The sequence below is a fragment of the Cottoperca gobio genome, chromosome 22 (assembly GCF_900634415.1).
Source record: "Cottoperca gobio chromosome 22, fCotGob3.1, whole genome shotgun sequence".
In the NCBI taxonomy this organism is placed as follows: Eukaryota; Metazoa; Chordata; class Actinopteri; order Perciformes; family Bovichtidae; genus Cottoperca; species Cottoperca gobio.
The window spans coordinates 2,667,080-2,693,488 of NC_041376.1; the positions used below are offsets into that span (position 1 = coordinate 2,667,080).

At 38.4% G+C, this 26,409-nt stretch overlaps 3 protein-coding genes across 4 annotated transcripts; 2 read left to right on the forward strand and 1 right to left on the reverse strand.

Moving 5' to 3' along the window:
- Nucleotides 1-53: 53 nt before the first annotated feature.
- On the forward strand, nucleotides 54-10,274 carry gmfb (glia maturation factor, beta). Its single transcript, XM_029461073.1, is given in 7 exon segments — nucleotides 54-148; nucleotides 2,837-2,933; nucleotides 5,636-5,685; nucleotides 5,841-5,890; nucleotides 6,251-6,333; nucleotides 6,419-6,492; nucleotides 7,365-10,274. Coding segments are annotated over 7 exon segments (429 nt in total). The 5' UTR covers nucleotides 54-145; the 3' UTR covers nucleotides 7,437-10,274.
- Nucleotides 10,275-11,328: 1,054 nt separating this feature from the next.
- On the forward strand, nucleotides 11,329-21,861 carry cnih1 (cornichon family member 1). The gene is made up of 5 exons (XM_029460901.1): nucleotides 11,329-11,666; nucleotides 15,538-15,606; nucleotides 18,549-18,661; nucleotides 19,393-19,536; nucleotides 20,144-21,861. Exons 1-5 carry the CDS (start codon nucleotides 11,586-11,588, stop codon nucleotides 20,169-20,171), a joined length of 435 nt encoding a protein of 144 aa, XP_029316761.1. The 5' UTR covers nucleotides 11,329-11,585; the 3' UTR covers nucleotides 20,172-21,861.
- On the reverse strand, nucleotides 21,340-25,509 carry cdkn3 (cyclin dependent kinase inhibitor 3). 2 transcript variants are annotated; one of them, XM_029460899.1, is made up of 9 exons: nucleotides 25,389-25,509; nucleotides 24,601-24,689; nucleotides 24,435-24,490; nucleotides 24,292-24,336; nucleotides 22,644-22,866; nucleotides 22,353-22,384; nucleotides 22,155-22,258; nucleotides 21,528-21,613; nucleotides 21,340-21,423 (listed from the first exon to the last, which is right to left on the reverse strand). In XM_029460899.1, exons 2-9 carry the CDS (start codon nucleotides 24,675-24,677, stop codon nucleotides 21,390-21,392), a joined length of 657 nt encoding a protein of 218 aa, XP_029316759.1. In that variant the 5' UTR covers nucleotides 24,678-24,689; nucleotides 25,389-25,509; the 3' UTR covers nucleotides 21,340-21,389. The 2 variants fall into 2 exon arrangements, with proteins under 2 accessions (XP_029316759.1, XP_029316760.1); XM_029460900.1 differs by lacking the exon at nucleotides 21,340-21,423 and having other exon boundaries at nucleotides 21,477-21,613; nucleotides 25,389-25,495.
- Between the last annotated feature and the right edge of the window lie 900 nt (nucleotides 25,510-26,409).

The window sequence follows — 26,409 nt, forward strand, 5'->3', positions numbered from 1 at the left end:
ATGTGTTGTAATAGTGTGAGCAGAGGTTTATGGGGGGGGCTTGTTTGGGATTGGTCAGACCAGTCACAAGATGATGAAAAAACATTGAACGCGTCTCTACCATTCAGAGCAGCCGCTTCAGGGACCTTTTTAAAACTCTGCAACAATGGTGAGTTGTTAAAGGTTGTGGCGGGAAACCTGTCGCTGTTTCCTTTCTGCTTTTTAATCGTGTGCTTTTAACTAATGTGAAGTTTTGCGGACTATTGAGGGAAAAGTGAGGTCGTAGATTGGGTAGCGTTAGCCTGCTAGCCTAGCATGAGTTCCACCCTCCGTCTATTGTATCAGTGTCAAGCTAGCCACAATAGAAATGGTGAGTTTCCGGTTATGGATTTCAGAATAAAACACTATAGAGGTGAAAATGATAAATCACTAGAGGTGCAAAGATTAATCGATTAGTTGTCGACTATTCAATTAATTCTCTGATTCCAGCTTCTTAAATGTGAGGTTTTTTTAAAGATTCTCTGGTTTCTTTCTTTAAGTTGTGGGCAAAACAAGTCATTTGAGGGCTTCATCTTTCTACAATAACATTTCAATAGAATTTTAATAAATATATTTATTTTCTTTGCCACCATAAATGTGAGTGTGTAAAAAAGTAAGACCTTTTGTTTTACTACTCTTATGTTTTTGCTACTATATAAGCACACTTTGTAAAATAAAAGTAAATGTGTAGTAACTAAAATATAACATAATAACAATAATTATAAATAAACGGGCAAGCAATCACTTCAAATAAAAAACAAAAGGGAAATAAACAGTTTAGGGGTAAAGAATACTATATAAATAAAGATAAAATGAGATAAAAGCAAATATATGTTCTGATGTATAATATAGGGGATGTATAAGTTAACAGTATTAATAAAATATGCAAGGTACATAGATAATAAATATAATCTTGATAATTCATCTGTAAGAAATGCTGTTAATCAGTAACTTATTCTCATTAAAACATATGTTTACTTATAATCTTCTGTATCGATCTAGATGTATGCTTTTACTTTGAAGACCAAGCCAACGGGCTTCCTGTAATAGTGTAGCTATGTGCGGTTAGCTTGTTGAAGCGATGTGTTTCGACACGTCTGGGTTTGGGAGCTTTCTCAACGCTAGCGGGGTTTCTTTGGTCTGCGTGTCGTGACAGCTCGACTGTCTTCAGTGTCGAACATTTGTCTCAGTTTTTACAGATGAGATGATTTGAGTTAACCGGATAGTTGAGCTGATTCTCGTTTCCGGGCTGAATGAGCAGCTGAACCAGCGAGCTAGCTGTCAGTGTGTCTGCAGGAATGTAAACCAGAAGTCAACCTGTGGCCACCTCCGGCTTTTGTTGTCCTGCCTCATCATCTTCCTATGCTTGCATCCTGTTTTTCAACACTCTCGTTCCCAAACACAGACACTGCAGTCTCTTCTTAATCTGCAGAGATCTCTCTGTGAGCTCAGTGAAATCCTGACTCCCACCAGCCATCTGTCCAGGAAGATGTAATTATAGAGTCTGCAGAGACTCTTCAAGAGTTTATGTCTTTGTGCTGGAGTTATGTAATGTGTGTGTGTGTGTGTGTGTGTGTGTGTGTGTGTGTGTGTGTGTGTGGACATGACAATACAATCCTGTTAAAGCTGGTCTGTTGTTTTCAGTCTGAATAAAGCCTGTGGGTCAGATTAGATTTCTGCAGAAAGATGGTTTTAAAAAAAGTTTAAACTTTTGGTAATTCATATACTAACATGTTGCTTTACAGTTGAGCAACACAATGCATGAAACGACTTGAAGCTACAGTCTGTGACTCTGCAAACATCTTTAAAAACATGAACCCAAATGACACACAATGTTTACACACATACAATCATCCTCGCTGAAATAAACAATTCACGATATTATCCTGAAATATGTTTAAAACGCTTAAAACGGCACAAAAACACACTGGATTCACTAAAACTTACAATTTGTTAAACTATTTTTCTTGCACCACAGATGGGACACAAACAACTTAAATAAGATAATCATAAATCATAAGGTCCCCCTGCATAAATGAAAAGTCTTTCTTTCTTTTTAAACTTCACCACGATCATCTTATTGCGAGAGTTTCTTATCCTGCATCAGCCCACCCCCACCCCCACCCCTATATATTTATTATTTATATTGTTCTGATTATAAGCAATAAAACACGACAAGTCAAAAGCTCTTCTGTGCCGTCCTGCAGCATGTTCTGATTCTAAATGTAGCTTCAGTTCATTCTGTTACAGGGCACACACTGCGTGCTCCATTGTTCTCAGGTCCAAATGTTCTGTTTACAATACTTCCAGAAATACAGATGTGCATGTTTCAAGTAAACATGTGGCTGAGCAGGGAATCTGATATAATATATATATAATAATAATAATGACTTGAATGGCCTTAATCTACATGGTGTTAAACACGTTGTATGTAAAGATGAATACTTAATAAATAGGTAACAAAGACATTTGTTTCACGTCTGTGTTTCAGTGTATTATGCAAAAGTTTTGGAAATGTGAAGTAGGACAAACCTCAATTTAAATGATATAATGTTTATTTATTTATACTATAAATGTATGTTATGCAGAAAAGGCTTCGTATTAATATCTTCTCATATTAATGTTTGAGGCCGTCAGAAACAAACGAACAGTTACAAATATAAACTCTTTATACAGGAATAAACATTTCTTCTACAACATATTCCAATCAAATTAATTCAAAGATTAAAGAAAGAACCCAATAAATACAGAGGATTTGAATCGTCTGCTGTTTGTTCACGCGGCTGAAGTTTCAGTGTGAATGTTTCTGTGTGTTCAGAGTGAATCACTGGCCGTGTGCGACGTGGACGAAGATCTGGTGAAGAAGCTGAAGCAGTTTCGTTTCAGGAAGGAGACGAACAACGCCGCCATCGTTAGTGAGTATTTAAATGTCTTCTTACGTGTTTCATGATCTTTAGTTAACATGCAACACACACCTTAATGTAACACACACATTAATGTAACACACACCTTAATGTAACACACACATTAATGTAACACACACCTTAATGTAACAGGAACATGTAACACACACATTAATGTAACAGGAACATGTAACACACACATTAATGTAGCAGGAACATGTAACACACACATTAATGTAACAGGAACATGTAACACACACATTAATGTAACAGGAACATGTAACACACACATTAATGTAACACACACCTTAATGTAACAGGAACATGTAACACACACATTAATGTAACAGGAACATGTAACACACACATTAATGTAACAGGAACATGTAACACACACATTAATGTAACACACACATTAATGTAACAGGAACATGTAACACACACATTAATGTAACAGGAACATGTAACACACACATTAATGTAACAGGAACATGTAACACACACATTAATGTAACAGGAACATGTAACACACACATTAATGTAACAGGAACATGTAACACACACATTAATGTAGCAGGAACATGTAACACACACATTAATGTAACAGGAACATGTAACACACACATTATGTAGCAGGAACATGTAACACACACCTTAATGTAACACACACATTAATGTAACACACACATTAATGTAACAGGAACATGTAACACACACATTAATGTAGCAGGAACATGTAACACACACATTAATGTAGCAGGAACATGTAACACACACATTAATGTAACACACACATTAATGTAACACACACCTTAATGTAACACACACATTAATGTAACACACACCTTAATGTAACAGGAACATGTAACACACACATTAATGTAACAGGAACATGTAACACACACATTAATGTAGCAGGAACATGTAACACACACATTAATGTAACACACCACCTTAATGTAACACACACATTAATGTAACACACACCTTAATGTAACACCACATTAATGTAACACACACCTTAATGTAACAGGAACATGTAACACACACATTAATGTAACAGGAACATGTAACACACACATTAATGTAACATGAACATGTAACACACATTAATGTAACAGGAACATGTAACACACACATTAATGCAACAGGAACATGTAACACACACATTAATGTAACAGGAACATGTAACACACACATTAATGTAACACACACCTTAATGTAACACACACATTAATGTAACACACACATTAATGTAACACACACATTAATGTGTCACACTACATGTAACACACACATTAATGTAACACACACATTAATGTAACCAGAACATGTAACACACACATTAATGTAACGGAACATGTAACACACACATATATGTAACAGGAACATGTAACCACACACATTAATGTAACGAGGAACATGTAACACACACATTAATGTAACAGGGAACATGTAACACACACATTAATGTATACAGGAACATGTAACACACACATTAATGTAACAGGAACATGTAACACACACATTAATGTAACAGGAACATGTAACACACACATTAATGTAACAGGAACATGTAACACACACATTAATGTAACAGGAACATGTAACACACACATTAATGTAACAGGAACATGTAACACACACATTAATGTAACAGGAACATGTAACACACACATTAATGTAACAGGAACATGTAACACACACATTAATGTAACAGGAACATGTAACACACACATTAATGTAACAGGAACATGTAACACACACATTAATGTAACAGGAACATGTAACACACACATTAATGTAACAGGAACATGTAACACACACATTAATGTAACAGGAACATGTAACACACACATTAATGTAACAGGAACATGTAACACACACATTAATGTAACAGGAACATGTAACACACACATTAATGTAACATGTAACCAAACACCTTCCAATATCACAGAACAGGTAAACGCACACATTACATATACCAGGAACTGTTAACGCACCCATTAATGTACCGGAACATGTAAACACACCTTAATGTAACAGGAACATGTACCACACACATTAATGTAACAGGAACAGTAACCCACACATTAATGTAACGACATGTAACACCATCCTTAATGTAAGGAAACATGTACACAAACACATTATGTAACAGGAACATTTAACCCACACATTAATGTCAACAAAGGAACCTGTACACACCAACATTAATTAACAGGAACATGTACACACACATTAATGTAACATGAACATGTACGCAAACATCATTAATAAATACCATGACATTACACCACATACACATTAATGTAAGGAACTGTAACGCACACCTTACTTAACATGGGAACATGGTAACAACACTAATGTAATCAGAACTGTAACGCACCACATTAATGTAACATAACATGTAACGCACCATTAATGTACATTTTAACACACACATATGTAACAGGGAACAGTACACAACATTAATGTAACAGGAACATGTAACACACACATTAATTGTAACAGGAACATGTAACAACACACATTAATGTAACGGAACATTTACACACACATAATGTAACATGAAGTACACACAACATTAAGTACAGGAACATGTAACACACACATCTAATTGTAACGGGAACATGCAATATGTTTTCACAGTATCAGTTCTTCTGCAGTAAAGAATCTGCTTTTAAACTGTTCGTCTTCTTTTGTCCCCTCAGTGAAGATTGATAAAGACAAGCAGCTGGTTGATTCTTGAAGAGGAACAGAGGTAAGTTAGTTATTAAACCTTTGACGCCACATAGCTTTAATAGTGATGAAGAATGAATTTTGTTGAACTTTGTGTTCTTTTCTAGATAAAGACATTACACACAAAGGTCACGGAGTACCTGAACTGCTCATTACATATCTGTCTTTTATTTCTAGGATATTTCTCCTGATGATCTCAGGGAGGAAGTTCCTGAGAGACAGCCCAGATATCCTTCATGAAGTGACTTATTCTAACATTTCTTAACCTTCTTCAGTTGCAGTCTGTGAAGTTAATGCACTCCAGCAGCTACTCTAGTTTATGATCATAACAGATATCAGCATGAAGCTCACATCAACACAAGTACTGTTTATATTACAAGTGTTTAATATGTACATGAGGCGTTATGTAATGTAGCTGTGGAGAGTTAACATCTACACACACAGTTACACACACACACTCTGATGTTTCCTCTCGTCTGAAGAAGACGAGTTCGAAGTGTAATTAATAGCGTTCTCCTGTTAAAACGTCACGTCCTGTCTGCGTCTGTGTTTCTGTACTGATGTGAACTGCCCTTAACACCAGGAACATTTATCGTCTATAGTTATAAATACAAACATGATGATGGACGTGTTTCCTATCCCCTCTGCTTCATCTTCTCCAGCCCGGCGGGTAAACACACTTTAATGATGCTGCTTCTTGTTCTGTTCTGTCATTAAGCAGCTTCTTGTTAATGTTGCTGTATTCACGTCGGCAGGTTGTAAACCTGAGCAGCAGATGATGTACGCGGGAAGCCTGAACAGACTGGTGCAAACTGTGGAACTGACCAAGGTCAGTGAGCCTTGATGCTGAATCATAACAAAGTCGTGCTGAGGTGTTAACACTGGACGTTAAATCTTGTGAAGTGATGACCTTCAGCCTCTGCTGAACTGTGATGCTCTTTAGCAAACGTTAGCTGAACCAACAAGATGAACATTACACCTGCTGAACATCCTCGTTGAGCTGCTGCTGGTGTTAGCATTTCATTTATTAAAATGTATTTTATAAGACTTTTTCATGATGGTGTTTCGGGGCCATCATCCCACAAACATCTAAGAAACGATTCTCAATTTCTGAAATTAAAGTTGTAAATTTACGAGTAAAGAATTTGAACATTCTCTGAGATTAAAGTCACATTTTCTCGTAAATTTGTGATTTATTTCTCGTACATATACAACTTTGATCTCAGAATATTCAAATTTGTATATATATATATATAAAATAATATATATATATATATATATATATATATATATATGTAATAATATATATATATGTATATGTATATAAATATATATATTTATTATATATATATATATATAATATATATACATATAATAATATATAATATTATATATATAATATATATATATATATATATATATATATATAATATAATAAAATAATATATATATATATATAATATAATAATAATATATATATATATATATATATATATATTATATATATATATATATATATATATATCTATCTATATATATATATAAATAAATATAAATATATATATATATATATATATATATATATATTACCACCCCTCCATCTTTATTTGTATATAATATTTTTTCCAACGGCTGTAACACGCTGTTGTACCTTCCCCTCCTTGTATTAAACGAACTCTTCTTCCTGCTCCTTGTCTTCAGGTGTTTGAGATCAGAAACACAGAGGACCTGACGGAGGAATGGCTCCGAGAGAAACTCGGGTTCTTCGGCTAAAGACTTCTCCGGGTCTGGGGAGGGAGGAGGGTCCAGATAGAGTTCCCCTCCTCTTCGGGGCAGAGCCGATTCAAACAGTGTTTGCAGAAACCTTCTGTACTCAGTTCTTCGGCCTCTCTGGTATTTACGGAGCATTATTCAGTGCGGCGCTCATTAATCCTCATCTGGCGCCTGAAACTGAAAACACTGTTTGACGCAGTTCTGCGTTCGTCTCCGTACAATCTCTCCATGTGCCAGTTGTGTTTCTGGATTAACGCTCCAAAGCTCTTAAAGGTCAGAACCGATAGATCCACCCGCCCTTCCTCAGCGTCTTCTTCAGAGTTCACACTCTTAGATGTTTTATAATCTGAGGGAGTTTTACTTTGGGATGTTTTATGTTTGGGGTGTTTTGAGGTTTATGTGAACATTTACTTTGTAGCAGTAATTTCCTTTTGTTGTGACAAACTTCCTGCTGGAACATAATTATGAACAATCAACTACAATGTAAGAAAACAATATAGAATTAATCTTGTAGTCTTTCCTTAATTTAAGGGCATTTAAATGATCATTTATGTAACAAACTGTAAAGAGCTGCAGCGATTAGTCGACGCAGAAATATAATCGTCAACTATTTAGATGATCGATTAATCGTTGAAGTGTGGAGATCTGCTGCTTCTCTCTGTTTTATATCAGATTAAAGGGACAAAACAAGACTTTTAAAGACGTCAGGAAACTGGGACCGACATTTGATTCACTAAAAGAATAATCTAGAGAATAATCTGCGGATTAATTTATAAAGAAGACAACACCGGTCCTCAGAGCATAATAACACTAAGACGCTCCTGAGACATGTGATGGACCGTCTCCTGTGTGCGTGAGGAAGCTGGCAGAAGCCCCCGCGTGGCGCTCCTCACGCTGCACATCTGTTTACAGAGAAAACAGTGTGCATCATGGGTAATCTGCCTTTCACCTGCATGTTTGTGACGAACGATCTCACACTAAAAACAACATTCACACTAAAACATTCCAGACTGAACAATTTATTACTGACAACAAACCTCCGTCTCTGGCGGCCATCTTGAAAACACTGCACACACACACACACACACACACACACACACACACACACACACACACACACACACACACACACACACACACACACACATATGCAGGGGGGAGGGGGGGGGGGGCATTACCTGCCCTCTTTTTAATGGACTGTTGTGTGTCTTGAGGGACATTGTGAGCTACTATTGTGCGTGATTAGTGTTTCTGAATGTTGTGCTTCATTCTGACGTAAAGCCTCACTTCGGTTGCTGTGTGAGTCAAAGATGGCGGCTGTGACTCCTCAACATGCCCGTTGTGTTTAACGTTTACACTTCGTAGGTCGGCATCGGTGGAAATGTACATTACTCTATTGGGTTGGACCAACACGGCTCTCTCAAGGCAGAGATTTGTGTTTTGTGCCGATATGAATTATTCAAACCGTAAAACAAAGTGACTCCACCAACACAACGCTATAAGACTTTAAATGTACCAGAGATGTGCTTATTATATGAAATAAGACATTCAGCATTAAAAAAGGCATTACATTTTTTATTTTAGTCAACGTGCTGGAGTTCAGACAACAAGAGACGTGTCTCTGCTGTCGGATCTTCTTCATTCAAACCATCCAACACACTAAAACTCAAACCGGTCGCTCGTGCTTTAAGGATGCGTGGCTGTTCACAGCAGGGCGACTTCAAACCTGAGAAAATAAACGTATTCTGCAGGTTTCATGAGCTAAACTTCTATTATTCACATTTCTAATAAAAGCTTAATATCGGCTGTTTATTGTCCGACCCGAATAAAGAATAACAGACACTCATTAATTCTACATTAGTGTCTCGGTAATGTATGATGTGATACTCAGTCTAACTTAACTACGCCTTTTCTTAATTTTATATTGTGTCATATTTACTTCTCTTTAAAAAACAATGTTGAGGCCAAAATGAAGACACGACACAAATATGTTTCGTGGGAACGAGTAGAAGGAGATTAGAAAAAGGTTGTTGGGGATTATAATGTTCTTGTTTTTAAGACTTTTTGTTTCTTTAATCTGGGTTGAGATCTGACTCTGACACGTTGGCACAATCACAGGAGTTCATGTACATCATGTGATTCCTGTTTAATGATTGACGTGTTAATCCAACAGGAACAGTGTTTAACTGATGTTACTCAGTGTTCTGCTGAACTTATACGATATCCTTTGTGGGTAAAACCTTTTATGACCCTACGACCTGCAAAACCCTTTCAAAACGTTTCAACTGTCAAAACAAATGTAAATCTGAAATCGAGGACGTCTGTCTTTACATTTCATTTGATTTCAATGTGAACGTAAAAACCTTCAGCTGTGGAGCGACTGTAGAAGACGTGCATGCTTTAATGTGAACGGTGTTCCTAAAGAATGTGCTGCTCTTGCATGCATTTTAAATTACAATTTATTTGCATATGAACTATTTAAAAAGGGGCAACACTTGCATCTCAAACATTGATCTCAGCTGTGTTCTTGAAATATTTACATACCGACAGAAAACCTCCCAGAAATGTGTCGTAATAGATTGAAATACATTTCTCATGTGTCTGGTTGTCCTGTGGATCTGTGTGGTGAACCTGTTGTGTCTTTACCTGCACATGTGCTGTTCAGCGTCTTCTCTGATCAAATGCCACGATTGTCTTTCCTTTTTTAATAAAACACCTGAGACGTTTATCTTTACCAGCTGCCTCGTGGCATCAGTGAAACTTGACATATTTGTATTTTCCATACTTTATAAAGTGTCTTTTGTCCTATTGTCCAAATAAAATGACAGTGATGTTTAATCTGCTTTCTGCTGTTTTCAAACGTGCATGTTTTAGAATACTTAAATGAACATTAGAATATATATTGTATAGCTAATGCGTGCAGGTTTATGGACAGTAAACACAGCTTGCTTTGATTTATAGTCTGCGGTTGAAGCTTATACTTATTTATATCAACCTTTATATATATATATATATATATTTATATACTATAAAATACTATAACAAATGTGACAGTTTGGTGCAGGATTTGCAAAAATATAGATATTTATTTCACAGTAATAAATAAATGAAAATAAAGGTTAGTATTAGTTTGAAAGATTTGGGACAGCTGTACAAAAACAAAACGGAAACACAGTACTAATCTTATACACCTTATTTTAAAACATTTTTAAAAAGTGTACTAGATATTTATTAATTAATTGTACAAGCAGAGCCAGAAATATCAGATCTTATAATACCACCGTGTAAAAGTCATGTGTTCAAATGTTTACTGAAGTAAAAGTACAAAAGTACTAGCATCAAAATATGCTTAAAGTACAACAAGTTAAAGTGCTCAATGCTCCATTTCAGAATAATATATATTATATAATTGGATTATAATTATTGATGCAGTAAATCACTGGGTAGCTTGTGAATTCACTTCAGGGGGTTCTTAATTAACATCAGAATATATCTGTTGATTATATTTTGTATTATTAATCAAGTCACTGAATTTATAAAATAAATGTAGTGGGATAAGAAACACAGTAAGTACCTCAAAATTGCACTAAAGTACAGTACTCGAGTAAATGTACTTTGCATCCCAATCCACAAGTTACTGACATGCACATCTTTATATTTGTCCTGATATTGTTTTGGTTTTGTTACCTCCTCTCATTTTAAACAACCTCTGAATAAAGTCAGAAAGCAAATTATTAGATTTAGATTTAACATCAACTACATTTATAACATGTAACGTTAGATTAGTAATTAAAAAGCATTTTGAAAAACACAACTTTAAAGTGAAAAGTACATACCCCAATAAAACAAGTAGAAGCGTAATCAATTAGCCACGTGAGGCCGCACGTGCCAGTGCTCGTGCCTGCTCGTGCCAAGGGTCGTTTTTATATGTATTGCATATCATTCTGAAACCAGCCGTAAGGAAGGTTTGTGCAAGAGGACGTTTTAAATGACTCCAGAAGATGGCAGTAATGCAACAACACGGACACCAGCTAGCTAAACGCTCACTGAAGAAGAAGACCCGCTGACGACCCTCTCACATCGGCCCGCCTGCCTGCATCATCCGCCGACCGAGCGAGCCAGGAACCGACCAGCAGAACCGGAGAAAAAATGGCGTTCACATTCGCGGCCTTTTGCTACATGCTCGCGCTGCTGCTCACGGCGGCGCTTATCTTCTTCGCTATCTGGCATGTGAGTACGACTGTTGGCCTGCCACTCCAACGGCACTGATTTAAAATACGAAAGTAGGCGACAGAGCGAGGAAGGCTAGTCTAAACCGGGCTACCGTTTAAGCTAGGCTAGCTTTGTGGCTACATATCCGGGACCTTTTGTGTTGTTTTAACGTCTGGCCCGAACGTGTCCAAGCTAACTCCATAGAAACTGCGCGCTCAGTATACGTAACATCAACCGTTGTATAATGAATGGCACACACCCAGCCGTTGGCTAGGAGCTAACGTTAGCTACCAGTTAAAACACAACTAACAAACACTAAGTCGTATTATCGTAATCCCCTTCCATTGTTTACCTTTTAATAACCGAAGTTGTATTATGTATCAAACCTCTAGTAAGTAATTGGGCTTGTCAAGTGATTATATTTGAGCTATTAGCTAACCAGTTTGTTAGCAGGCTTAGCTAACAGTAACGTCAAACCGCTCTGTGTTGATGCTGTCACTTGTTTCCTCGAGCTTCCCTCTATTTCCCAACATGTCCTTCTTCGATTACCCTTAATTTTATTGTTATTTTGTCATATTGTCTTTCGGTTAATGTGGGTACAGTTAATGTGGGTACAGTTAATGTGGGTACAGATAATGTGGGTACAGATAATGTGGGTACAGATAATGTGGGTACAGATAATGTAGGTACAGTTAATGTGGGTACAGATAATGTGGGTACAGATAATGTGGGTACAGTTAATGTGGGTACAGATAATGTAGGTACAGTTAATGTGGGTACAGATAATGTAGGTACAGTTAATGTGGGTACAGATAATGTGGGTACAGATAATGTAGGTACAGTTAATGTGGGTACAGATAATGTAGGTACAGTTAATGTGGGTACAGATAATGTGGGTACAGATAATGTAGGTACAGATAATGTGGGTACAGTTAATGTGGGTACAGATAATGTAGGTACAGTTAATGTGGGTACAGATAATGTGGGTACAGTTAATGTAGGTACAGATAATGTGGGTACAGATAATGTGGGTACAGATGATGTGGGTACAGATAATGTAGGTACAGTTAATGTGGGTACAGTTAATGTGGGTACAGATGATGTGGGTACAGATGATGTGGGTACAGATGATGTGGGTACAGATAATGTAGGTACAGTTAATGTGGGTACAGATGATGTGGGTACAGATAATGTGGGTACAGATAATGTAGGTACAGTTAATGTGGGTACAGATAATGTGGGTACAGATAATGTGGGTACAGTTAATGTGGGTACAGATAATGTGGGTACAGATAATGTGGGTACAGATAATGTAGGTACAGTTAATGTGGGTACAGATAATGTGGGTACAGATAATGTGGGTACAGTTAATGTGGGTACAGATAATGTGGGTACAGATAATGTGGGTACAGATAATGTAGGTACAGATAATGTGGGTACAGTTAATGTGGGTACAGATAATGTAGGTACAGTTAATGTGGGTACAGATAATGTGGGTACAGTTAATGTAGGTACAGATAATGTGGGTACAGATAATGTGGGTACAGATGATGTGGGTACAGATAATGTAGGTACAGTTAATGTGGGTACAGTTAATGTGGGTACAGATGATGTGGGTACAGATGATGTGGGTACAGATGATGTGGGTACAGATAATGTAGGTACAGTTGATGTGGGTACAGATGATGTGGGTACAGTTAATGTGGGTACAGATAATGTGGGTACAGTTAATGTGGGTACAGATGATGTGGGTACAGATGATGTGGGTACAGATAATGTAGGTACAGATAATGTGGGTACAGTTAATGTGGGTACAGTTAATGTGGGTACAGTTAATGTGGGTACAGATAATGTAGGTACAGATAATGTGGGTACAGTTAATGTAGGTACAGATAATGTGGGTACAGATAATGTGGGTACAGATAATGTGGGTACAGATGATGTGAGTACAGTTAATGTAGGTACAGATAATGTGGGTACAGATAATGTGGGTACAGATAATGTGGGTACAGATAATGTAGGTACAGATAATGTGGGTACAGTTAATGTGGGTACAGTTAATGTGGGTACAGATAATGTAGGTACAGATAATGTGGGTACAGTTAATGTAGGTACAGATAATGTGGGTACAGATAATGTGGGTACAGATAATGTGGGTACAGATGATGTGGGTACAGATAATGTGGGTACAGATGATGTGGGTACAGATAATGTGGGTACAGATGATGTGGGTACAGATAATGTGGGTACAGATGATGTGGGTACAGTTAATGTGGGTACAGATAATGTGGGTACAGATGATGTGGGTACAGATGATGTGGGTACAGATGATGTGGGTACAGATGATGTGAGTACAGTTAATGTGGGTACAGTTAATGTGGGTACAGTTAATGTGGGTACAGATAATGTGGGTACAGATGATGTGAGTACAGTTAATGTAGGTACAGATAATGTGGGTACAGATAATGTGGGTACAGATAATGTGGGTACAGATAATGTAGGTACAGATAATGTGGGTACAGTTAATGTGGGTACAGTTAATGTGGGTACAGATAATGTGGGTACAGATAATGTAGGTACAGTTAATGTGGGTACAGATGATGTGGGTACAGTTAATGTGGGTACAGATAATGTGGGTACAGTTAATGTGGGTACAGATGATGTGGGTACAGATAATGTAGGTACAGATAATGTGGGTACAGTTAATGTGGGTACAGTTAATGTGGGTACAGATAATGTGGGTACAGATAATGTAGGTACAGATAATGTAGGTACAGATAATGTGGGTACAGATAATGTGGGTACAGATAATGTGGGTACAGATGATGTGAGTACAGTTAATGTAGGTACAGATAATGTGGGTACAGATAATGTGGGTACAGATAATGTGGGTACAGATAATGTAGGTACAGATAATGTGGGTACAGTTAATGTGGGTACAGTTAATGTGGGTACAGATAATGTAGGTACAGATAATGTGGGTACAGTTAATGTAGGTACAGATAATGTGGGTACAGATAATGTGGGTACAGATGATGTGGGTACAGTTAATGTGGGTACAGATAATGTGGGTACAGATGATGTGGGTACAGATAATGTGGGTACAGATGATGTGGGTACAGATGATGTGAGTACAGTTAATGTAGGTACAGATAATGTGGGTACAGTTAATGTAGGTACAGATAATGTGGGTACAGATAATGTGGGTACAGATAATGTGGGTACAGATAATGTGGGTACAGATAATGTGGGTACAGATGATGTGAGTACAGTTAATGTGGGTACGTTATTAATGTTGGTGTAAATAAACCAGAATTATGTCTCATTCAGTATAATTCAAATGACATGGAATGAAACTGAACACTATTAAATGTCATGTTGTTACGTTGGTGTTACACATAGTTTCAGGGGTAAACAACAGGAATAGTAGCCAAAACAATGCCACGTGTACTACAGTGAGAACATTACTGTGACAGTGTTGAAACATTTGTAGGTTAATTAGAAAAGTAATATTATGGATTAAATCAAACATCACCATATGTTTTACCAAATATCTCTATTGATATTGCAACGACATTGTAGGGCTGACTATCGGTGCTCTCACCAAATATTGACACAATGAGCTATTTGATAAATAAAGGTCAGTGTGGGTAAATGCAGTCTGGTGAAGTACATCACTTAACTGTAATGCAGCCTTTAAGACCAGGAAAATACTATTTATGCCATAATACGATATCCACAATCTAAGACATTATCTAGTCTCGCATCAAAATATTGATTATAGCAACAGGGTAGAAAATGAAACAATGGTAATCTATCTGGTAAATGTTTTCATATTGATAAAATGTACATTTCCATTGAGCTGCTCTCTCTCTCTCTCTCTGTACAGATAATAGCTTTTGATGAGCTGAAGACTGATTACAAGAATCCTATAGATCAGTGTAACACTTTAAATCCGGTAAGTGACTCCACCGTACCGACACGCCCTCTTTGCCTCTTTGACTGCATGCAGAAATGCTCTGTTGAAAGGGCTTTCATTTATTTCAGGATAACTTTATCCGCCTATCTGTCTTTTTCAATCATTTCTCTGCACTGTTATGCTAAAGAACCTGCCTGTTATGAATTCAGTGATCTTGTCAGCTGTAAAAACTAACGCCTTTTGTTGTTTTGTTTTTCCTAATCTGCTTTTTTGTTTTACACTTTGTTAACGGCAAAAAGACAATTGAAAAGGTCAAAAAGATTAGGAGAGTCAAAATTGCAATAAAGGTTTGTACCAGTCTTTAAAATGCCCGCTCAGTTCAACTCAGTCTGCAGTCTTGTCATTTTGCACGGAGAAGTGTTTGCAAACGTCTTTTCAGTTAACTAACCTCAGAGTTCAGGAGGTTAGCTCGGGATGAGACGACATGCCACCTGAGCCTCGGGTTGCTTTTTACCGTCATGTAGTAGATTTTGAGAGCGTTTTCACTGTCGTGGATCTTTTCTAGTCTTCATAACCCTTTTAGTGTGTGTGTGTGTGTGTGTGTGTGTGTGTGTGTGTGTGTGTGTGTGTGTGTGTGTGTGAGTGAGAGAGATTAGCGATGTTATTGATAAAGTGTAGCTGTTAACTGAAAAGACTTGCAAATGCTCTACACATGCATGATCTTTATTACAACCTACCCTTTGTTTTCAAACAGTGTCACAGTTACTGGTAAAGTAAATTCCCAGTCAGGAAACTTGAGTTTGAAAACAGTAACACGACTTCAGGTTTGGATTTTGTAGCAAAGCTTTTTGAACAGGGGGGTCTGTGAGCTGCTGACGGTGCAGCTGTTGTAGTTAACTGAGTTCATGTCCCAGCTTTAAGTTTGAACTTTTATCACGTCATTATTTCACCTTCTATCAGGTGCAATTAGCAGAACTAAGAACTCGGGCTGTACCGAGATGTTCCACGCTTCATTCGTAGCGTTGACGAGACCTTTTTCTTTTTGCTCGTCTACTTTGTGTTTAAAGTTGGTATTTATGCAGCGTGTCAGAGAAAGATGAGCACTAATATTATTAGTATTATACTATTAGTAGAATTAGACTCCAGCGGTGCTGCGGAGGATTGGTTCAGACTCGAGTAAACATTTCCAATAACTTGAAGATGGACAGATATAATCTATAATGGTAGAGCGTATGTATGTATGTCTCAGAATCAACATCATGCTGCTCTCTGCTAATAAATACTGTTGTATGAAAACTATGTTGTTTTACAAAGTTAATTATTTTTTAATTACCTGTTTTAAATTGAAATAAGTGCCGATCTACTTAAATAAAAATGCATTTGTTCTTTTTTAATTATTTTATCGGATACAACAAAAAGACAGTGATCCGCCCTGCTCTATATTAATATATAATATATTAATATATATTATATATATAATATGTTAATATATATTATATATATAATATATTAATATAACTATAATATTCTGCTTCAATCCATATTTGTTGGCGTTCATCCTTAAAAACATCTCCACTGCTCTCCTGCTCGCTGCAGACAAAGGGAGGCACTGACCCGTTATATTCAATAAAAGAAGTTGATTTAATAACATTTAATGCAATAACTAAATTTAATCAAATTGTGGATTTTGTTTGAGGATTGTTTTCCGGCTGTCGTCATAAAATATGACGACAGCTTCGTCAACAGAAGCTTTGTAAAATAAAAAAGCCATTCGGTACAGCCCTGGTTCTGGCTCCGGCCTCCGTCACCTGTGGTTCTGAACAGATGGCGGCAGAATCCCAACACGCTCCAGATCAGCAATATTTGGGGGCCAGTGATCGGATGGTGATTGTAGGTAAAAGATTCCTCCGCCTGTAATCCACGACGCTCAGCACTATCTGTTGATGGTTGTGCGAGAGGATTGTCAGCTCAGTTGGCACATTGTTTTGTGCTGTGTTCAGTTGTTTTGTATTTGGCAGCACAGTGCAGGATTTCAACACATTATAGCCCCCACCCCCCTCCACCCCTCCCTTTCCTGCACCTTCCTCTTCCTACACGCCCCTCACCTTTCCATCTGTGGGCTGTTGGTGGCCCCCACCCCTCCGCCCTCTGCTCTTTTTGAATGCATGGCTTCCATGTGGTGCCTCCATCTGCCCCCCTGAACCCCCCCACCACATCGAACTCTGTCAACCTGAGGCAGGCTGCTGCATCAACACTGCTCACAGCATGGTCCTGTCTCCAGTGTGTCAGGAAGGTTTGCCCTCACTAGATGTTGAGATGCACAGATCTCCTCCAGAGCCAGCTGTTGATGGTCCCTGCGTACGTGTGGTCAGATCGGATGATGCATGAGATATAACCAGGGTGGGAAATTAACCTTCTCCATCCACTTGCAACAACCTCTAGATTTCTAAATTGTAGTGCTAAAGGCTTTCTGCCTGCGTGACAGTCACATCAGATGGAGGACATCTGAAGGTAGTCGAGCTCACCGGGTCTCCTCAGTCTGAGCTCGTGTTCGTGTTTCAATCACTCACATTTTGCAGGTGGCAGGTGTTAATCTTTCACCCTGTTTACTGTGGTCCACCTTGTGTGAGATCAGCATGATGAAGCACTGTTCATGCATTTTACCTGCAGCACGGCGGCTTACATGTGACATCTTTCTGCACATGTTTAGGAATATAACATAAAACTGGGCCGGACAACATTGTTAAAATGAGCATCTCACTCAGCTCATTAGTATTTCACTCCTGTCTCGACTCTGACTGACTGCAACAGATGTCTGGCTCTTTAAAAAGCAGCTTCCTCTTTGTAAAGAGCTGACCAGCGTGTGTGTGTGTGTGGACAGTTAAAGAACGTGTCTACATATTACTGACTCAGCATAAGAACAAGGCAGTTGGACTGTTTAAGAGGATCCTGACATTTTATTTAAATTTTGCTCTTTCCAGCTGGTTCTCCCAGAGTATCTCATCCATTTCTTCTTCTGCGTGATGTTCTTCTGCGCGGCCGAGTGGCTCACCCTCTGTCTCAACCTGCCGCTGCTGGCTTATCATGTCTGGAGGTGAGTATCTCGCAAAGGAACGGCTCGTTAGTTTCATAATGCATTACATAGTATTAAGTCTGTATTACAAAGTAGAATATACTGGACCTGTGGTGTATATGTTGAGTTGTGTACTACATTATAGAGCAATCTGATCTGATCTTTGCGTTTGGTCGTCTCCCCTTTGAGCCTGCGCCAGCGTCGTCTGCCAGAAGCTTCACAAATGATATTTTATCCAGTTTAAGTCACATTTTAAACGACTCAGCGTTCCCACAGAGCCGGAGTCTTAAAGACATTGAATATTATTATTATATTATAAAGAAGGTTTAAATTGGTGTTAAAATGTCTTAAATCAATCTTTCAAAATATATAATATAAAACATTAACAATTAGCTGTTTGCAGACGCATCAAGCAACGACATGTTACAATAAACATCGATCTTCAATGTAGGTTATTGTGAACAAGTATTTTAAAGTCTTAATTCTAACTTAATCTTTAGGAACTCTGTATTTGAAGGATTTTAGTCCTGAACGTCTGGATCTTAAGTTCTCAGAGAAACAAGCTGACAGACGTTAGCGGCAGCCGAACAGCGTGCAGGAGGAACTCTGATGTTTAACCTTTGAATCGGAGAGAGAAGAACTCCCATGATGCACCGCTGCTGAAGGATCCTGACGGGAGAAGCTGACTGACATCTTAGTTACTGTTGATGAGAAACCTCTGGTGCGTCTAACACGTTGTTACTGTGACGCAGATATATGAGCAGACCTGTGATGAGCAGTCCAGGACTCTACGACCCAACGACCATCATGAACGCTGACATCCTGGCGTTCTGTCAAAAAGAAGGATGGTGCAAACTGGCGTTCTACCTGCTGTCATTCTTCTACTATCTCTACGGGTACGACATATTTTATTGTGTATAAGCTGGGGATGGATGGTTTAACTCTGTCATTAAAGGAATAGTTCGGCAGTCTGTATTCACATGTAGCTTTAGACGCAGGAGTCCACGGCGGCGACAATAACTTTCCTCTATTTTTAATTCGTCAGGAGAATCTCAGCGCTGATCAGCTTTTTGTTTCTGAAAACATTTTGTGCACATTTGCATCGACTGAGAACAAATAAGTGCGTTCCCCAAAATGCTGAACTTAAACTATCTGTATTAGGGAAGTCACAAGACCAACTCACATCCTGGTACCGTTAATGTACCTTCAACCAATACTCATTTTTACTGAATAGAGCTTGAACTGCACCACAATGTAACTCAACGTCAGCTAACCGCTAACGTTAACTGCCGATTTCAACACGATGTGTTTACTGACGCATCTGTTCTCGGTCATAAGGCCCTGACGAAGTGTTTAACGTGTTCTACGTGTTCTACGTGTTCTACGTGTTCTACGTGTTCTACGTGTTCTACGTGTTTAACGTGTTCTACGTGTTTAACGTGTTCTACGTGTTTAACGTGTTCTACGTGTTCTACGTGTTTAACGTGTTCTACTTGTTGACAGGATGATTTATGTTCTGGTGAGCTCTTAAAGCGGACGATGAAGGAGAAGGATGCATGTTCAGCAGACGCTCTGAGGATCTTAGTGCTGGAACTCTGGACCTGCTGCAGACAGACGTTCAGCTACACAAGACGCCATTTCAAGTGGACGAACTCTCGACCCCCCCCCCCACACACACACACACACACACACAGCAGAGTGTCATTTTGAAAACATTTAGCCCGTTTTGAGCATCTCGGTCGCAGCGTCCCTCTTAGCACTGTAGTTTAAATGTTATGGGAAGTGAAGATAAACCTGACGGACGAGTTCATCTTTTCTTTTTAAGGGTGATTTTGATGTTTGGGATTTAAATAAAGTTTTTTTTTCACCCGACATTCGAGTGTTTACAAATTTAGGAAGACAGTTTTCAGGTGTGAATTATCTGAGCATTTTATCTGTGAATTAGATGTTGGGCTTTTAGCAGCTCATTTATACCTGCAGCGTGATTCATCACTACAACCAGAGGACGTGTTGGAGGTGCAGCTGTGCACAGCGGGGGCTGGCGTGCATTGGTTGTCATCACTTAGACGTGTTGCACGGGGACAATCACATCAGTTTTCAGACTTATCATAACGTCATGTAATCCCTGAACTCAACGGCAATGTTTGTTTTAAGTGTTAATCCCGAGTAGCCAGCGACGTGTATGTGACCTGTGTTTCTGTAGACTCGCCCCCGCAGCTCCATTAAAGAAGGTAAACTCAACACATCAAGGAGCAGCGCTGATGTGCCATGTTGTTGACTGTCCCTCAAACTGTTTCTACATTTCAGCACCAAATATTCCAGCTCGTGTTATTTATTCAATGTTTTCTTTATGTCCAGATATCAAACACTCCTCGCAGCAGTGACACGTGTTGCTTCTGTGTGTCACGTCATAAATACTAATGTGTACATTTATCAGTGACGGGTCCTTTGTCACGTTTATGTATTCGATCCGGTCACATCCAGGAAATGACAACTTGAGTTTGAGTCTAAATAAAAGATCCCGCTCTGTTATTATGGACTGGAATGAGTTTAATGCCACAGAATTAAAGAACGTTCTGGACCAGTCTGCCTAAATGTTTCAAATAAAACATGACTGTTTGCTCCCCTGATCTGTGTGACGTTAATGAAGATGTATTCAGATGTAACTCGTGCAGCCAGAGAAGAACCAGTACAAGATGTTTCCACGTCTGAAAGCTCGTCCACTTTAATAACAAACATTTAAAACGTACTAAGAACACCGCAGCAGGAGTTCCTCATCAAACCTTTAATTGGATTATAATGAGGACGAAAAACAAGCAATATATTAGAGTATTGTGTTAAAGTGCATCATCAGAGAATACCGTCATCACAGGAAGTATCTTATCACCGAGACACGGAGCGCTCTCTGGAACCCTCTCGGCTCTGCTGGAACGCTGAGAACCTTTCCCGAAACTCGTGGAGGAAGTTGTATTGCTGCGGGAAAAACGTTGTTCACATATTACAGCAAACTCAAATCAGTGACGTTTTAAATAAATAAAGAACTACTAGAAACATTAGCATGTGACGTGAGCAGACATTAATTATTGTAACAGGACAACTTGGCTTCTTGTTTCATCTTCACTGAACGTGTCTTTTAATACGTTTAGTTAATCTTCATCATGTGGATCATTTCTATCAGTCACAAATGTAAAGGCTGTAATAAAGTACGGGACTTATAAGTACTCTGTTGTCTCACAGTATTTGAATGCAACACTTCTACAAACATAATAATAAAGAGATGTCGCGGTGACTTCAAGGTTTGTACGTGAGCAGGATTGTAGCAACGCGTGAAAGCTGTTGATTTAATGAATAATCTCAACGTTAATAAGTAAGATGATCATATGGGTAATAACAAATGTGATTTTATTATGAAAATACAGACGAGGAACGTCTGCAGAACATCAACACTTGTTATACGTCATCCTGTTTAACCAGAACAGCTGTAGTTCTGTAACTTCAGAGGAAGTCGACTCACCTTCACAGTCTGGATGGCGCCGCCTCCTCGGTGCTCCCTCAGGATCTCGATGGCTTTGTTGGCCGTCAGAGTCAAAGAGAGCTGCAGCAGCAGACAGGCGGCGACTGAAGACGGGGAAATAAAACAGCTTTAAATAAAGAACACTGATCTGCATTGAAAAGTACTTTCAAAATAAAAGCACAAGTGAAATGTTCTTACTTAATCCAGAGCGTCCCAGGCCTCCGTAACAGCTGAAGGAAAAAACAAGTACAAAATATATAAATAAATAGTCATGAGACGTCTTCGTGGGGGGGTCTATGACGTCTTCTCATCATGAGTAGATACCAAGTTATTCAGTCTTTATATAAAGAAACACAACACGCTGCCATGTAATACATATTAACACGTCCCGTCTTCATCAAACTGCTTCATGAAAAGACTGAAGGTGTCCCGAACACGAGAGAAGCAGGAAACACTCGGTGCAAGGTTTCACAGCGACACTTCACTTACTGGATCACAGTCCTGCGGTTGTTCTGGAGGCTGAGCTGCAGCTCCTGCAGGATCTGGCAGCACTGCTCCAGCTCGGGCGCGTCTCCGTCCAAGAAGGGCGTGTGGTGGACCGTGAAGCCCCGCTGCCGGTACACCTCCAGCAGGGAGGGAACCCTGTACTTGTTCAGCTCTCCTCTGGTGCAGAAAACAAACACTTCCTGCACCCCCTGGATCTGGAGCTCCTCTGAACGACATGTGAAAACAAAACAGCTGCGTCGATCATTCATGAACTGCTCAATGTAGAGAGTTTAAACTATTTATCTTCAGAACTCGTCTTCTTCAGACGAGAGGAACATGAGAACATCAGAGTGTGTGTGTAACTGTGTGTGTAGATGTAAACTCTCCACAGCTACATTACATAACGCCTCATGTACATATTAAACACTTGTAATATAAACTGTGTTGATGTGAGTCATGAAGTGGGGAAGCTTCATGATATCTGTTAGTTACATGTTTGACCCTGTTCACCTGTAGTGTGTACAACATGTATGACTCTGTTCACCTGTAGTGTGTACAACATGTATGACTCTGTTCACCTGTAGTGTGTACAACATGTATGACCCTGTTCACCTGTAGTGTGTACAACATGTATGACTCTGTTCACCTGTAGTGTGTACAACATGTATGACTCTGTTCACCTGTAGTGTGTACAACATGTATGACTCTGTTCACCTGTAGTGTGTACAACATGTATGACTCTGTTCACCTGTAGTGTGTACAACATGTATGACTCTGTTCACCTGTAGTGTGTACAACATGTATGACTCTGTTCACCTGTAGTGTGTACAACATGTATGACCCTGTTCACCTGTAGTGTGTACAACATGTATGACCCTGTTCACCTGTAGTGTGTACAACATGTATGACCCTGTTCACCTGTAGTGTGTACAACATGTATGACTCTGTTCACCTGTAGTGTGTACAACATGTATGACTCTGTTCACCTGTAGTGTGTACAACATGTATGACTCTGTTCACCTGTAGTGTGTACAACATGTATGACTCTGTTCACCTGTAGTGTGTACAACATGTATGACTCTGTTCACCTGTAGTGTGTACAACATGTATGACCCTGTTCACCTGTAGTGTGTACAACATGTATGACCCTGTTCACCTGTAGTGTGTACAACATGTATGACTCTGTTCACCTGTAGTGTGTACAACATGTATGACTCTGTTCACCTGTAGTGTGTACAACATGTATGACTCTGTTCACCTGTAGTGTGTACAACATGTATGAATGTTACAATACATATCTTTAAAGGAGCTTTTCTCTAAAGGAGCTTTTTCTCACACTCTTCAGCAGAAGTCTCCACTTCAGCAGCACTTACATACACCAAACTTTCCACTTTCATTCCTCTCTATATTCTGAAGCTTTGTGCAGAGGGCTTTGTTCACATGTCACTCACAGCTCATGTTATACACGCTACACTCACTACATGCAGGAGATGCACAGAGTTCTGTGTGTTGACAGGATTCAGTGATTTATGGAGTGATACAAAGACAGATCCAGAATCTGTACAAACCTTTGACATGTGAACAACATGAAACACTTTGAACCTGCTTCATCCAGACTTCTCTTTTTCACCACTAAGGATTAAGCTCTTACCAACATCTCTGTCCAGACTCCGGCGGATATCTTTGTATTTGCAGCCTGAAGTCAGAAAAAGAAAAACACATTTTTAATGATCAGTTGCACAAAACCTCACAATAAAGTAAAATATGTTTAACAATGATAAAGTTTGACTTCACCTGGTAGTGCACATATCCCAAGAAACTGCGAGCACTCCACTACGGACAGAGGAACCCTTGAAACCAATAAAACGTACATGAACACTGATGCTTGTTTTAATGCCAACACTTTGACACTTTCACATTTCTTTGCAGACAAAGACAAAAGGAAATCTGCTGATCGCACCAGGAGATGTGGAAGGGTGTGAGCTGCTCGTCTCCGGCGTCCTCCTCAGATGAAGAGTCAAACTCACTCGTCCTCATCGCTGCCAGACTCTGGAGACACAGGAAGGACAGCAGTCACACAACAAACCAGGGTTCAATGTGGAACTTTATATCTTTAAATAAATGTAAAACCTTAAATTCATGTTTTCTAAGAAAGATAATGGCAAAGACAAACTGTTAGACTGTGCTAACAATTTAATGTTTTACTTGAGTTACTATTTATGTTTTATTTAAATAAATAAGAAATGTTAATGTCAGAAATATTGAACCAGGTAAATGTTATATTATTTCCTTTGGAATATCACGAATATGAACCGATGCATCACTTTAATTTTGAAGTATTTGTATTATTTACTATAAAAACTAAATAAAATAAATAATGCTAAAAGCATGATGTATGGTCCTTTAAACAAGCTAACGTGTAGCTAGGCTAAACACCAACCTTTAAACTATGAATTAAAACACGCTAAAGTCTGGCGAGAAGCTAACTTTGTCTCCACACTAAACACTAAATATAGTAAGAAAAACATTATTTAACATTAAAGCTCATTTGAGTGAGTTTGGCTCGAGGAGACATGTTGCTAGCTAACGTTAGCATTGTAGCATATTTATCTGACCGACGTCGCAAAAATGGGAGCAAATAAATCAAAATCTTTAAGTAGCCGTCAGAAGAGAACAACAACAAGCTGCTCGGTACCGGAACAAACCCGGAACCGGGATTATATTCGGTACATTCGTCTCATTTCTCACCGCTCGCGCTCTCCTGCTGTCGGCTGTTTTGACAGCTCCGTCAGCTGCTGCGATTTGAAAACTCCTTGAGCCCAGCAGCCAATCAGATTCAAGTACTTTCCCATAACCACGCCCCTCCACAAAACAGAGACGCTCGATTTATTTCACGCACTGAACCAAAGGGGCGGAGTTAAAGAAATCCACAAGGAAAATGTTCTGCGACAACATCCAGCGCTCTGTTTTCTAGAACTTGGTGATCAAATCTGTTTAGTGAATACTTTAAGGCGTTTGAATAAGTGTATAATAAGCCTGTCGTAAAATGTATGCAATAAATATACATATAAATAGTTCTAACTTTTAAATTAAAATAAAGTATTTTTTAAACATGTGCTGCACGTGGTGGACCTGGGAGCCCAATAAAATAGTAAATCGCACTTTTTCAGCGTTTTTTAGAAATATACATACAAAATATATTAAAATAACATTCTGCAGATACAAATGACATTAAATATTAATATTATATTACAGTTATTTATGTATATTGTAGTACATGTACATTATTTATGCTATAGTACACACATCATGGCTGCTGGAGATATCATTACTTATAATTACTATTTATTTTTCCATAATCTTTCCCCACATCATTTACGCAATATCGTTTCTTAACCTGTTTATTTTAATTTTAATAAAACAGCTCTTTATAAGTTGTTTGAACGTCTCTTAATACCCATTTTTTGTCGTTATTATGTAATGGGAGTTAACTTATTGATGTATTTGTATTATTAATGTTAATATTGAACTTTTATTTTTTTTATCATTATTTTACCGGTGTGTGATGGGACATATTTAATTTCCTTTTTAAATAATCTTAATACTATTTGGTTAATAATATGTGTACATATCATGCATATGTCTATTTAATTATAATACTAGTCTGGATATCTGTAAGTATGTACACATAGATCAATTTTAACAAAAATGTTAAGTGAATGAAAATAGTTGCATTTATTTTAACTCTAAGAAAAAAGCTTGAATTTAT